The sequence below is a fragment of the Alosa sapidissima genome, chromosome 11 (assembly GCF_018492685.1).
Source record: "Alosa sapidissima isolate fAloSap1 chromosome 11, fAloSap1.pri, whole genome shotgun sequence".
Taxonomy (NCBI): Eukaryota; Metazoa; Chordata; class Actinopteri; order Clupeiformes; family Clupeidae; genus Alosa; species Alosa sapidissima.
The window spans coordinates 27,110,639-27,125,733 of record NC_055967.1 but is presented as its reverse complement, the minus strand read 5'-3'; the positions used below and the strand labels follow the sequence as shown (position 1 = coordinate 27,125,733).

Here is a 15,095-nt window from a genome sequence, read left to right as displayed (position 1 = left end):
GTGAAGAAATTGACAATAAAGCAGACTTCCCCCACACCAGCTCGGCTTAGGCTTCCTCTGGATCAGATGGAGGTATGATCTGCTGCACTTCCAGTGAGTCTATGCCTCAGCAGTCAGGGATGGATTACTGCACGGGCCTACCGGGCCCAGGCCCAGGGGCCCAAGGGGTCAGGGGGCCCTGAAGCCCAAGCCTTTGCATGGAATCACTGCCTCAATATCAACAAATCAGGATGTAGACTATGAATCTCATTGAATTAAAGTATTGGCCATCCCCAAAATGCACCAGAATACAGGTAATCACATCAAACAAATAACCCCCACCCCCTCCCCTCCCACATATGCGACAATTAGTGGGGGGCCCTTAATACATCTGGGCCCAGGGGCCCGAAAGTTCATAATCCGTCCATGTCAGCAGTAGATGGCGCTAAATCCATCCCAGGCTCAGATGCAATCTGTGTGTACTGTTGAACTCTACGGTCACAATAGAATACATATCCAATTCACTTCAATGCTGAATATTCATTACAGTTTTGTGACCAACTGACCGAGGATGGATCTATGTTTCATGGGCCTTGATTTTTTTTTTTTTTTTAAATAATGGTTTAATGACTTAGGAAAGCTGACTAGGGCTTAAGAAGGTAACTGACTCCATCTTTGTGCAGGCCTTTATGAATAAGGTATTAGCGAATAGACTAAAAGGCACAATCTGGAAGGTCTGAAGAGGCCCTGTGTTGGAGAGGAGGGTAAAAAGACAGCGTTCCATAAAGTACCTACTCTACTGCCACCCTTGATACACAAGCATGCACTCTGCACACACGCATAGGCACACACACACACACACACACACACTCTAAAGACACTGTTCCATAAAATACTTACTATACTGCCACCCTTAATGCACAAACATGCACTCTGCACAGAGTTTACACAAGCACAGTGTAGGGAGCGCTTAGCAGCACACATGCTAAGCACACCATGAAAGCACAGACAGACACACGCACACACACACATACACACAATAGAACCTAATACTGTATACCCTCTTGTAGATGAACTCACTCAGACCTTCAGTGTTACGCCTCTTGGACACACTGTGCAATACACTGTGCAATACACAAAGTAATGAGCACGCGCACACACACACACACACACACACACACACACGCACACATTCTTAAGGTCATATAGCTTTGACAATAACATAGAACCCATGCAAACATCTCCAAAAACTATGACATCACAGATCTCCTTGATCTTCATCAATCTAAATGCTGTTTGCCACAGTCCTTTGCTTATCACAATGCAAAATATTGAACTACACGCCACTAAAATAGCACTTATCAATTATACTTGTTGGAACACAATAAGTCTTTCTGTGATTATTATATTATAAATATATAATAATATAATATATTATTTTATTTTATTAATAGAATATTATAATAGTATAATATCATACATTTTACCATTGGTGGCCTGACACCGAGTGAACTTACTGCTAAATTAGTAATGTGAATAAAGACTAAGAAAGGAACCTCATCAAAACACTGCACTTGGAAAAGGTCACAAAGTGAAAGCCTTTTGAAATGTTTTGAGTAAGGTCTGCTTAAATTACCCTGAAATCTAACACGCCGCACATATGAACTTAACAATAAATGAAACCTGTGGATGGCTAGTAGCACTTTGATGCTGGAGCAGGTTTTTACATTGGTTCTTCTTTGTATGTAGGCCGAAGACAATAGCCTCCATTTGGTCTCTCTGGAGGACCATTCCCGAGCTCCTACCACCCGCGGACACTTACTAAAACTCTTACACTCACACACACTTACTAAAACGGAAATCATTCATAGAGACGGTGACATTCGGACATAAGTGAAGCGTTACATTCAAAGTGTTCCACAGGAAAAAGGGACGTTGTGTGTGTGTGTGTGTGTGTGTGTGTGTGTGTGTGTGTGTGTGTAGATAGCAGGCTGAAGCAGTGGAGCGCTGGCTCTGTACATCCCAACCAGTCCTGTCTCATCGTTGTTGTTGTTGTTGGTGTTGTTGTTGTTGCTCATCGACATCCACCGCTGGCCTTGTCAGCCGCTCTGCTGTCTTCTTCTGGGGTGCCTGTTACCAGGACGGGTGGCCTTTGGCCCTGGGGAAGAGTGGCTGCACAGCGCTCTGGTGCCCCCTGCTGGACAGGCGTGCTTAGCGCATCTTGTAATCATGAGCGATAGCTGCCTCACTCAACTGGCCCTTGAAATCCAGTTCAAAGGAAAAGTCCAGATCGCGCTGCAGAGTAGAGAGGGGGAGAGGAAATGGGGTTGGGGGGGGGGGGGAGCATTCATGTTGAATGTAGGAGTAAAATATTTGACTAAATTCTCACAGCGAAGAGAGCATAGCACACAGAGATGAGAGACAGCATCACTGGCCCTGCATGAAGATTCTGAGGGTGAAGAGATTCTGGTGTGCTGGTGCCCACAATTTCACAATTTCATCAAAGCCACTCAACATTCTGCGTTTGTACTGCTCTTTCTAAGGCAGTAATCTCAACTGACTGAAACATAATCTTAGCAAACTCAAATATAGGAGCAAGTCTAAGACACAGACGCTATGAGGTATACAAAGTGAGACTGTTTCTAAATGGCAATACTCTCTCCCTTTTTTAGATTCAATCATTAGAACTTGCCCGGTAAAGATGTAATTCCTGAATATTTGAATCAACTAACCATAGCCTTGGGAAGTGGGGGTGCTGGGGGTGCGGTAGCACCCCCTGCAGGAAAGCACGCGTATTTATGTGTCATACCACTCACGATCAGAAAAAGCTCTCCGTCCCCCTGTCTATTATTCTATTATGCACTAAAAAATGTTACATTAGACCTGGGAGATCTAAACAAAAACTAAACAAATTAACAAAACAAACCTGAGGGAGATCAGTTGTAGGCCTATGTTATGCATATGTTTTGAGTCAATGTGTTCTGTCTAATTTAGCCTGTTTTGACACCCATGTCAGAAGCGTCAATAATTATTACGTTTTATTAATGTTGGTGTTCAACAGTTTTATATTTCACGTGTTCACCGTTGATTTCGGTGCAAGGCTACAGCATCTTTGTTACCTTACTAGTGTAACGTCAGATAGCAGACGGTTACTTTGTTTGCGTTAGTATCAATCTGTGGTTTGCGACATTTTCGCATTTTTTCTGTAGTGTAACCATAATGTTCTTGACAGTGATGTATGCCTGTGCTGTGTGTCATGCAATGCCAGTATGCTGTTGTCCATTAAAAGAGAAAGGCGTTTAAATAAAATACAATAACTAAATACCCCCCCCCCCCCCCCCCCCCCCCGACTACAGCACCCCCAACCAAAACTCACTTCCCACGACCCTGCAACTAACTTATCAGTAATCAACAAGTTGAACTACAGTATGCGAGTATCATCTTCTAAACCTTGTCTAAGGCATTCATTTCCATGTCTGTGCGGCTGATGTTCATCCTTCATAACGATATGGCAGGGAAGGCACAGGAGGACAATAAATCAAAGACTAGAAAAAATTGCCTTCAACCGGTATGCTGAGAAAGCTTGATCTTTTTAAATCATTGGCCACATTCAGAACTGTCTTGGACTGCACTGCTCTGATGAACTGCCCCACTTCCATCTCAGCAGCAGACACATTGCAGGCCAGGCCATGGGGGAAAACACATGGCAAGGCAGCAAGACACAACACAGTATAAAAGAAGCCAAATAAATAGACCCTTTCAATCTGTTCCTAGAGGGTTTCCGGTGTAGACGCTCTAAATGAATGCTGATCAGTTGTAATGCAAATGTATCGGACTTTAGCGTAGTGCTCTATAATAACTTACAATTAAATTAAAAGAAAACAGAGATAATTATTTTTGGTCCGCTTAACTCAGTTGCTAAGCTAAGAAATGCACTTGGACCACTGGCTGTAAATTGCCACAGTGAGGTCAGAAATCTAGGTGTTTACCTAGATTACTCTTTGAATTTCAATAAGCAAGTCAGTAGTGTGGTTAAGAGAAGCTTTTTTCAACTAAGAACAATAGCTAAATTAAAGCCCTGGCTCTCAAGACTTAGAAACTAAAATCCATGCATTTGTTACATCTAGGCTGGACTATTGTAACTCTCTGTATTTAGGTCTACTCTTGCTAGACTTCAATTAGTCCAAAATGCAGCACCTAGGCTTCTTACTGCAACTAAGAAACATATGCACATAAGTCCTGTGCTGGCCCTAGTGTTAATTTTGTCACCTATTTTTAATTTAGTCTTAGTCTTAGTCTTGTGACAAAATGTCCTTTTTAGTCTTTGTCATATTTAGTCATTCAAATATCATTTTTGTTAGTCAAGTTTTAGTCGACTAAAAGTCTCGTCATTTTAGTCTAGTTTTAGTCAAAAGAAAACTAAAGGTATCTTAGTCTTAGTCAGTTTTAGTCAACACATTTTAGTCTTTTTTTTTATAACAAATTTTTTCTGATTACCATTTGAGTCAAATAGTGTTTCACACATCTCAATTTTCAAACAATATTGTGTGTCTACAGGGCTACTCGTCTGTTATAATTACTCATTCAGATTTTTTGTCAGTCAGTATGTTTACATGCACAGGTAAGTCGAGCTACAGTTATAGCTCGGCTGGGATTTGACCATAGACAGTAAAATATTTGACTGGACCACTGTCATATTCGTAGACCAGTGTTTCTCAAAGTGTGGTCCGCAAGCTATCCCAAGTAGTCCGCGAGCAGACGTGGTAAAATATAATATAGATGAGTTGTTTGCAATATTGAACCAACTTGTATGTAAAAACAGTTCTGCAACACTGTCTATGTAAGATATGCCAGTTTAAATCATACAGTATGAATCCACACAATAAGCAAAGTGCAAAGACAATAAGCAAGGTGGTTCAGTGAGTAGGCCTATTGTGTAGACTAATTATAGGCTATTGTTGAAGTAGGTCTAATCTTTTTTTTTTTTTAGCTAGGGTTAGTTAAGTGGTCCTGAAACTGAAAAAGTTTGAGAAACACTGTCATAGGCCAAACCCGGAGTATATTTTACTCCACCTCGCTAGATGGCGATATGCGCCCAAACACAACACATTCCCCAAACAGACTCTCCTTCTTAGCCATAGCTAACTTGCTAGCGAACTTTCCATATTAGCTTACTTGCTAGCAAAGTTTGCATCATCAGTCTACCTAGTTAAATAGTTGACATTACATGATGAACATTTTCGTATGGACATTCTGGGGGATGTTAATTTGTATGAGAGAAGCTTCAACTTCTGGGTATGTAGCATTGTGGCATAAAGCTTAGGTAGTTAGCTTGCTAACTCTGGCAGAAATTGCAGTGTTCTTGTTCCATGTAGTTTCGTGTTGCAGCCACAGGGTTGCAGCAACAGCACGTAGACTAGCCTACAGGAAAGCTGAACGTATGAACTCATTCGGAATATTTTGAAAACATAACAGCTAGATATTCTGTCTTATCATTTTGTAGACGAAAATGAAGAGAGATTTATCTTAGTTTTTATTTCATGCAAAACATTTTAGTCTCGTCTTTTTTCGTCAACAATAATGCATCTTAAGATAGTCTTAGTCAGTGTTTCAGGACATTACTGCCGTCTAGTCATCGTCTCGTCTTAGTCATGAAAAAAAAGGTCGTTGACGAACATATTTCCTCTAGTCTCGTCTGACGAAATTAACACTAGCTGGCCCAACTCCACTGGTTACGTGTCAAACACAGAAGTCATTTTAAAGTTTTGCTTTTTGTTTTCAAAGCCGCATGAATGGGATGGCACCACAGTATATCTGTGACTTTTAAGTCCCTACTGTCCTTCTAGTGTCCTATTTTTATTTATTGTTTTGTCATTTATATTTTTGTTTTTATTACTATATTTATTTTATTTCTATTAGCACCTTGGGTCAATTGTATTGCGTTTAAGTGTGCTATATGAACAAATGTGTAGTAGTTAACAAGTAGTTGAAAGGGACTATAATGCAGACTAAGTAGGAAGTAGGGGACATTTTAGCATGTAGTTACTGGGCACATAGTGCAGCTGTGCTGTATCAGAGAGAAAACACACATACCACATTTTTGTCATTGGGCTTCATGGCGATGGTGCCTTTGATCTCCTCCCCTCTCTTCACGGTGAGATACTCCTCCAGGTAAAACACTGTCTGCTTCCAGTGTGTGTACGGAGCATCGGGTGCTATGGGTAGACACACACACACACACACACACACACACGCACACACACACACACACACACACACACACACACACATACCAACTTAACTGGTCATCATGTAGCTTGATAAACTGGGATGTGTAATGTAGATGAAAGATTATATCGGATCGCCCCCCATTACCACCACTCCCCTGTTTCCGCCCTCTTACATGTATGTGTCACTTACTATTCATTTCTATACAAACTAAGACGGCGGATTCCTAAAGAAACGCAAGCACCCACACCATAAGTGTATCTTAATTAGCTATGTACCAAAAATTACATTTTACCGTGACTCGAAGAGCTATAAACAGTCTTGTAAGGCTGCGTGTACAAATCCGCTTGGAGCTCCAGTGGAATTTTGAGGTAGCGACGAGAATTCTCAGTCTAACCGTTCATGTGATGTTGAAAGGGTGGAAGTAGACGACCCACCAGGCCAGCACTAACCTCCAAGCGCGGTAAACAAAATCGGATATTTCAGGCAGTAAAAGCCCCGGTAAAAACCAAACCAGATTTTGTTTAAATCTACACAACTATGGCTACTGAAAACTGTTAGGTTCATTTATCAAATGTTATTTTGAAGTATTAAAAAACATCGTTGTTTTAGAATTTTCAGACAAAATGGGTGATAAATGGAGGTTTTACGATACTATTGTTTTCAGCTGGACACACAATAGCAGACAAACTGGGTCTTCTCAGTAACTGTGCTTAGGTAAGAGAGCCTGTGTGTGTGTGTGTGTGTGTGTGTGTGTGTGTGTGTGAGAGAGAGAGAGAGGCAGAAGAAATGTCTTTACTTAAGACTTTAAGTGGCTCAGTGCATCTCTCTCTCTATTTCTCAGTGAGATAGAGAGAGCCATTTGAAGTGAACTTGTTGCCTGCTGCCACCTGTAAACTGCTGATAGCGAGAAGCAACCCTCTGCATCTCAGTACTAATCAGATGAACTACCCACCCATTCATTATTTAACAGTCAGGAGTCATGCTGGCTTTAGGATGGCCACCCTGGTGAGACTGTAATAGGCACCTACTTCAGAGATGCCCTGCTCCTGAGCCAGCCTCTGCTCTGAGAGATGGCCTCCTAGTTTGCGGATGATAACCACATCCACTGGACAGACCCTGCAGCTGAGAGTTTATCTCCTCCCATCACATCTCTCGGTGAGGCCACTCAGGCATTGACTGTGCTGTCTGATTGACCATCATGTACTGAATGTTCAACGCTCCTAACACTCCCCTCCCCTGACATTTGGGAGCCCATATTTGGGGTAATGTGAGGACACTGAGCTGTGTTCTTTGTGTCTGCCTGAAATGTGTGCAAGGTTTTGTGTGTCTGAGTCTTGGCATTTCATAAATAGCACACACTTAAGGTAAACTAAGAAAACCTTTATTAAGGTTTAAGAAACTTCAGGAAAATCCAACAGCACAACAGGTTCATTTGCCCTATCAGTATTTCTTGAGCTTCAGTACTACAGCACATCAAAATATCTGGCAACAGTTACAGTAATAAACTATATTACAGCAAAAATGTAATGATGAGACATTACCACTAGAGGGCACTTGTGCATCAACAGACTCAAGCCCTCTTTGACTGTCGGACTCGAATTCCATCTCAATGTCAAACCCATTGGCCATGCAGGAGGCTGCCTATTTAAAACGGCACAAACTGCGGTTATTAAGCCACCCACACACCTGTAGAAAAGCCTGTTTTCTTGTGACACTTGGTGAACTCGATGTTGAAGTAGGTGACGAGCGCATGGACGTAGTCGTTGCGCTGGACCTGCAGGCAGAAGGCGGAGGCGAAGGACAGGTCCTCTGGCTTCACTGTGTAGATGTCCACTTCCTGTCGGACACAAAGAGAAAGGGGGGAAACCTCAGGACCAGTGGTCTAATGGAAGAGCTAGGTGTTGGGTCATGTGACTGGCCAGCTACACCAGGCACATAACTGAAGTGTTCCGTTCGTGGAGCGTCTGCTGCAACAATTAGCTTCTACTGTAATCAATGGAACTGACTAAACCAGACGTGATAGTGGCATCTGGTAAAAAAAAAATTAGACCAGTCTTCTAAGACTATTTTCCACTCCACGAACGGAGCGCTTCAGGTACGCGCCTGATGTAGCCTCCCTGTAACTGTCACAGCACCTGAAAAAGGACGCTCAATGAAGATGACAGATTTCCGTTACAAGTTATCCAGCACAGCTGCAGTAGACACAGTGACACAACATCGGAGCACACATCACTTCACATCACATCCTTCCTGCATTCATTTCAGATGGCCACCGCCAGCCAGCGCAGATTCATATTCCAGCCCCTCTTCCCAGGGCTCTGGGGTGATGCTCAACACCCCTGCTTCTCCTCAGGTGGTCCGTAACCTCCTCCCTCATCCCCCCAGACAGCTTGTGGAGTGGAACGGCTCGGGCCCGGAGGTGGTTCTGCACACCTCCCCTGCCTCATATAGGACTTTATGATGAAGCCTGACACCTCCTCCCTTAACATCTGCTGGAGTCTCTCTGTCTGTAAGGGTGTGAGACGACCTTCTCTCAGAGGCGGTCAGACACACAACACACAAACAGACACACAGACACAGACACACACACACACACACACACATACATACATACTCATACATACACATACACACACAAAGAAACACAGAGAGAGGGGGGGGGGTGTGGAGAGAGTTTCATTTAAGGTTTAAAAGTCTTATTCTCTGTGTCCCGGCAAGGCTTTGAAAGAGTAGAGAGGGACCCCGGCCAGATGCTCAGCCAGCTGATTGACAGGTGGAGCACCCAATGGGATGAGGGGGCTGTCAACTCACAAAGCAGGGCCTGCTGTGTGTCCTAAACTCCCTCAAAAGGGAACAGTCCTATCAGTTTACCAGCCACCAAACAACAGGCACGACACGAGACGAGACACAATGAGATGAGACACAATGAGACGAGACGCCGCTGTTCAAAGTCAAAGTAGTCTCCTTCCTACTCTGCAGCCTTGTCGCTGGCACTTCCTGTCTGATTGCAGGAACCCCGCAGAGATATATTTACTGCATTTCTACTAGTTATTTATTTATTTTTGAAATCAGCCCTCTTCTTTTCCAACTTTTGAAAGTCATTCTATAACACAACAAAGAAAAGCAAATGCATTTTCTGTCTGACTTAAATTCACATTTGCTCCCAAACACAATGCTTCCCGTGCTGCTGTTTGTTCTATTCTGTGATAATCGAATAAGGAACAAATAGGAGCATCAGCATGCCCTGTGTTCCCTTATTGTCCTAAATTGCACATGGGGAGGGGGGGTGTATAAGTGTGTGTGTTTAGGGTGGTGTGGAGAAGGTGTATAAGTGTGTGTGTTTAGGGTGGTGGGGTGCGTAAAAGTGGGGAGGGGGTGTATTGGTGTGTGGGTTTAGGGGGGCTGAAGTGGGGAGGGGATGTATAGGTGTACAGTATGTGAGTGTGTGTGTGTGTGTGTGTGTGTGTGTGTGTCTGTGTGTGTCTGTGTGTGTTTGGGGGGGGTTGTAAAGCAATAAAATGTGATGTTCTCTCACGAGGACGGGCAGCAACAGGAAGCCACCCACAGTCTGGACACGCAAATTCTCAAGCACAGCGCGCACAGGAGGGGACATGCACACGGACACAGAGGAGCAAGGACAAACCAACTGTGACAGCATGACAAACTGTTCATGCTAATATGCAGGAATGCTAATATGCAGCCGCACCTGCAGATAGCTTAATTGTGTGGGTCTGCCTGCAGCGGCCCTGGCTGCTTGTTGCCGATTACAGTGTACACTCTTTCCTGAGTGTAATTTGTGTGTGCGCCTGTGTTTGTCTGTGTGTGTGTGTTGTGTTGTGCGTGTGTGTGTGTGTGTGCGTGTGTGTGTGTAGCTGAGCAGACATGTGTGTTCTTCCTGTAGTGTGTGTGGGCCCGTATCCAGTGTGATTATTTGGGGGCTGATGTGTGTCTAAGTGCCGGTGAGTGCCTGGGCTTCAGGATGGCAGAGCAGACGAAGACTAATGGCCATAAAGTCATCATCACGATTCACGCCAGCCGGCGCTCCATTACTAAACCAACTCCCATTTGCTCCCAGTCCATTACACAACCGGACCCATTTTAGCTGGCATTTTAGATCAGGCTCAGGTACAGGCACACAGAACCCACACACACAGAACCCACTCAAACAGAACACACACACATACTGTACATACACACACACACACACACACACACACACACACACACACACACACACACACACACACACACACACACACACACACAAATATACACACATGCTCACACATACACTCTCTCTCACACACACACACACACACACACACACACACACACAGCAGCTACCTTGACAAGGCAGGAGTTGGTGACCACTTGCTTGGGGTCCACGATGTCCACCAAAGGTTCCTTTATGGCCACGTTCCTGATGCACGTCATGTCAAACCCGTACACGTTCTCCCACCCTGCAGGTAACACACCACAGGTAAACCCGTACACGTTCTCCCACCCTGCAGGTAACACACCACAGGTAAACGTGTACACGTTCTCCCACCCTGCAGGTAACACACCACAGGTAAACCCGTACACATTCTCCCACCCTGCAGGTAACACACCACAGGTAAACGTCACCACAGACACACATCCACACACACACATCACAAACAACAATATCACCACAGACACATATCCATACTCAACACACACATCACAGACAACAATAACACCTCCTCAAACTCTGACCAGAAACAGCAGTACCCCGGTGGTAATGCAAAAAGCCAAGTCCTGGCGTCACAGAGCAGGCATATCACGCATTTGTCACATGTTTAAATTTAAGAACGTCAGAATTGTTAAGAATGTCATCTAATTCAGTATTTTAAATTCACATTAGACATCTATTTAAATCTATAGTACTACAGTCCACCAGTAGGCCTATTATATAGTATATAACAGTAATATGTAGTAGTAACTTTCATAGAGGTATTCATAATGCATTATATCGACTAACATAAGTCTATATATAACTATTTATAAGTAGAAATGACCAGATAAAGTGCAGTACCATTTCTGGTGACACTTCATCCGTATCCACAGAGTATTATAAACACATGTAAATGTGTATAAGGGTGTGTAATTATAACAAATGACCTAAGTCTATATATCTATTTTACCCAAATGTGAATGTCCGTGTTTACAGTCATGGGCCCCATCTCTTGTAGTGGCTGCTTGTATGTGTAAGGTTTCTATTTTTCCTTAGCGTCTGTGCTAAGGGTCTCTACTCAAAATTATCTTTGTACTCACAGCTCCGAGCTTGTCTGTCACAGTTTACAGTGTTTGCTTTGGTTTTACAAGTGAGCATGTCACCAACAATACCCCGAGTCATAAATATCACAGCACCAAAGAGACAGACACATGAAAATTGTTAACGTTTCAACACTTCAGACGGTGAGAACAACACTGGAGCACACACAGAATTTTAAAACAGGGCTGTGAATAGTCAAACGCTGTTTGCTTCTTCTGTGGCATGTGACACCAGTGAAGATGCCTTCAGCTTCTCTCCCTGTCACCTGCTCAGTCTGTGCCCATTCCTTTTAGTCTGGTGGCCTCATAGGCGTAACGTGTGTAAATAATCAAACTGCCCAATGCAACTAGCCTGGGTGTTCCCATGCTGCCTTGCGCGCGATTTGATTCACGCTGCTAAGGCAGCCTGGAAACTACCGCCCTAATTTTTGCCTCAGATAGGGAACCAATCACAGAACAGGGGGGAAAGCAAGACGATGATGAGCTATGCACAGACGCATTTGATAGACATCCGTGGCACCCAATAAACGGATCTGGGCATTTTTTTCAAATACGAGAAAATGAACGTTTGGTTCCCAGACCACGTCTCATTGAGAAGTGGTGGCGCTAGCCAGGCTACAATGCAACCCCCCAATAATTATATCATCAAGATAATGACACTGTTAAACAGCCTGATGAAGATGGGGGCTCAACCTCCCAATGTTCCAGCGGGGGGCTCAACCCCCCAGGGTCAGATACAAGGGCAGACCAGTTACACACATATCTACCAATACACACATATACATTTACACACATATCTACCAATACACACATACAGATACACACATACTCTATACAGATACACACATATCTACCAATCATTTTCTGAATGCAAAAAATGTCATATAGCCAGCTTTTAGGGTGATGACACACATGACACAACTTTTTGAGCAATGTTGCTGGGCAATGTTACTCACCAACATGCAAACATGGTGGGATCATCCAATCAAAACATTAGGAACCACTGCAGACGCAACGGGCCACTTAACTCTCTGAGAATAGGTGGTAGGATGCTGACTCAGAGAACAGTGCAGCACTCCAGAGATGTGCTGAAGTGGACTTGTGCTTGACCTTGAATTTCCCCTTGGGGATCAATAAAGTATCTATCTATCTATCTATCTATCTATCTTGTGCTTTTGTGCATTTAGCTGTCAAGCCGGGTGGAGTCATACTAGGGTTAGGGGACGTGTTAGAGGCTAGATACAGTGTATTTATTCATTCACAAATTCATACTTCACTCTTGCTTGTGTCTTGGCTTCGTTGTAAATTAGTTAGAGGAAGTGACTTGCATGAATAAAATCGCTCATGAAAAATACATAGTGATGCGTCATAGCTTTTGTTAATGCACTGCCATAAAACCTTGTATAAGGATTAGATGTATAGATTTCCTATAATGTCTAAGAGGCATGAGAGGCGAATGTGTCTGCTTTAAATATGATATAACACTAACAGATCCCTCTGCTTTTCCCGTCCCGTATCTCCCACAAGGCGCAACATGGCACCAAGCGGGACGGCCATACAAGTCTTGGTCCTATCTAACACCCAAAGCAATGGTGGAGTTTTTGCCATGCACTCCGGTTCAATTGAACATTTCACCCAACGGCGTGTCAATTAAAAAAATAGGTGTGGTCAAGCGCATGATCCAAAAATCGCTATCTTAGACCCACTAAAAATCATTACGACAAACCTGGTCTAAAGAGAAAAGCACACACAAGCACAGCTATTTTGGAGGCTCACTGTCAACAAATGTAAGCAGCCCTCAGTCCCAGGCAAATTTGCATGTCCACAGGATGAACATCCTTGGGATGTTTATTCAGCCATTAGAACATTATTTGGGTAAGTGTTGTTTTTTTCAAGCTTTTGTCAGTCGTGATTTCGACTGACCGTTTCAGATCACTAAAATAGGGCCTATCTTTTATTGCATCCTTTAATACTATTCTGTTCATTCCCTTGTTCTTTATTAATCTATCTATCTATCTATCTATCTATCTATCTATCTATCTATCTATATATATATCTCAATGGTTTAATGCAATGCCAGATAAACAAGGACCTCTTCAAAACTTTGCTGGGCTGTGAAGTTGGTGGAGTGGGCACAGTTATTTAGTTCAAGTGTGTTTGTGTTGTTGATGTTTGTGTGATAGAGAGAGGCCCAGAGTAGAGAGAGAGAACACAAGTGACTATAGACAGTGAGTAAGAGAGAGAGAGAGAGAGAAAGAGGATGTGTGTGTGGGTGTGTGTGTGTGTGTGTGTGTGTGTGTGTGTGTGTGTGTGTGTGTGTGTGTGTGTGTGTGTGTGTGTGTGTGTGTGTGTGAAAAATATGAGAGATAAAATATGAGTGTTTAATATGAGTGGCTCAGTGCATCAATCTTAACATTGCCACAGGAGAAAGGTCTGTGAAAGAATTTTTATACTGACACTCTTTAGAACTCAATTGTGTGTGTGTGTGTGTGTGTGTGTGTGTGTTATACAAACAAACAAACACTCACAGTGGATTTTGAAGTCTTTGTACTGCCGGTCTTCAATGGCGACCACGTACAGTGCTGCTCTGTCCGGAAACATCAGACCATCAGGTTTCTACGAAATAGAGACAGAGAGGGGGAGAGAGAGAGAGAGAGAGAGAGAGAGATGACTTTGAACAATATCATTTTGTTGTTATGTATGAGATAAAGAACAGTGCCCCTGTCGAGTGTTCAGCATATAAAACAGGTCCACTGTTTTGAAGTCGACTGAGGACATCTACAAAGGCCTTCTGTTTGGTAAGGGGAACTGTGTAAAAACAGATAAAGCATTTACAAGATATAATAGTGATCCTTTATAATAGACATGTTAATAAAGAATTTGCAAGATGTAAGATGAGACACGTTAATAAAGCATTTGCAAGATGTAAGATGAGACACGTTAATAAAGCATTTGCAAGTTGTAAGAGTGATCAAACACGTTAATAAAGCATTTGCAAGATGTGAGAGTGATCAGACGTGTTAATAAAGCATTTGCAAGATGTGAGCGTGATTCTTTATAAACGCATAGCCAATAAAAATGCCAAAACCCCCACATAAACGTAAATGTATAATTAATTATTTAGACAGACAATAATAAATGGTATTAAAAATTGTAAGATGATTACATGGGGCTATAATATAATATGACAAATGTTTATTTTGGAAGACAAGGATGTGCTGCTATCCATTGGTTGTACACTGCAAAAAATAAAATCTAGCCAAGTGTTGTTAATCTTATATTAAGATCAACCAATCTATTTGGTATTGTTTTTAGCATGAAGAGACTTACCTAGCGCTCTATCGTAAGATCATTTTGACTTGACTTATTTTAAGGAGTCTTATCAAGGCAAATTTGATTGTTTTAAAGACAAATTTGCTTGTTTTCATGATGAAACATCTTAAAATAAGTAAACTCTTTGAATGAAGGCAAACAATATTACGAGAAAGCGCTAGGCAAGTCTCTTTATGCTGAAAACAATAACTACATTTGTTTATCTGGTAACACTTTACTTGACAGGTGAGTTCATAACACATTCATAGCAGCTGTCA

The 15,095-nt window shown here is 42.7% G+C and overlaps 1 protein-coding gene across 3 annotated transcripts in view; it reads right to left on the bottom strand.

Moving 5' to 3' along the window:
- The window catches only part of LOC121724678 (protein arginine N-methyltransferase 8-B), a 45,266-nt gene that overhangs the window by 17,145 nt on the left and 13,026 nt on the right, over nucleotides 1-15,095 (bottom strand). The window contains exons 6-10 of one of the 3 annotated variants that reach the window (XR_006035255.1): nucleotides 14,034-14,121; nucleotides 10,555-10,670; nucleotides 7,897-8,047; nucleotides 6,073-6,194; nucleotides 836-2,274 (exon numbers count right to left, since the gene is read on the bottom strand). Coding sequence is in view for 1 of the 3 variants with exons in the window: in XM_042111432.1 (XP_041967366.1) it covers nucleotides 2,191-2,274; nucleotides 6,073-6,194; nucleotides 7,897-8,047; nucleotides 10,555-10,670; nucleotides 14,034-14,121 (561 nt within the window). In the remaining 2 variants the exon portion in view is untranslated. Of the gene's footprint in view, nucleotides 1-346; nucleotides 2,275-6,072; nucleotides 6,195-7,896; nucleotides 8,048-10,554; nucleotides 10,671-14,033; nucleotides 14,122-15,095 lie in introns of those variants that run through there. The other 2 variants (XR_006035256.1, XM_042111432.1) reach the window with 2 other exon arrangements.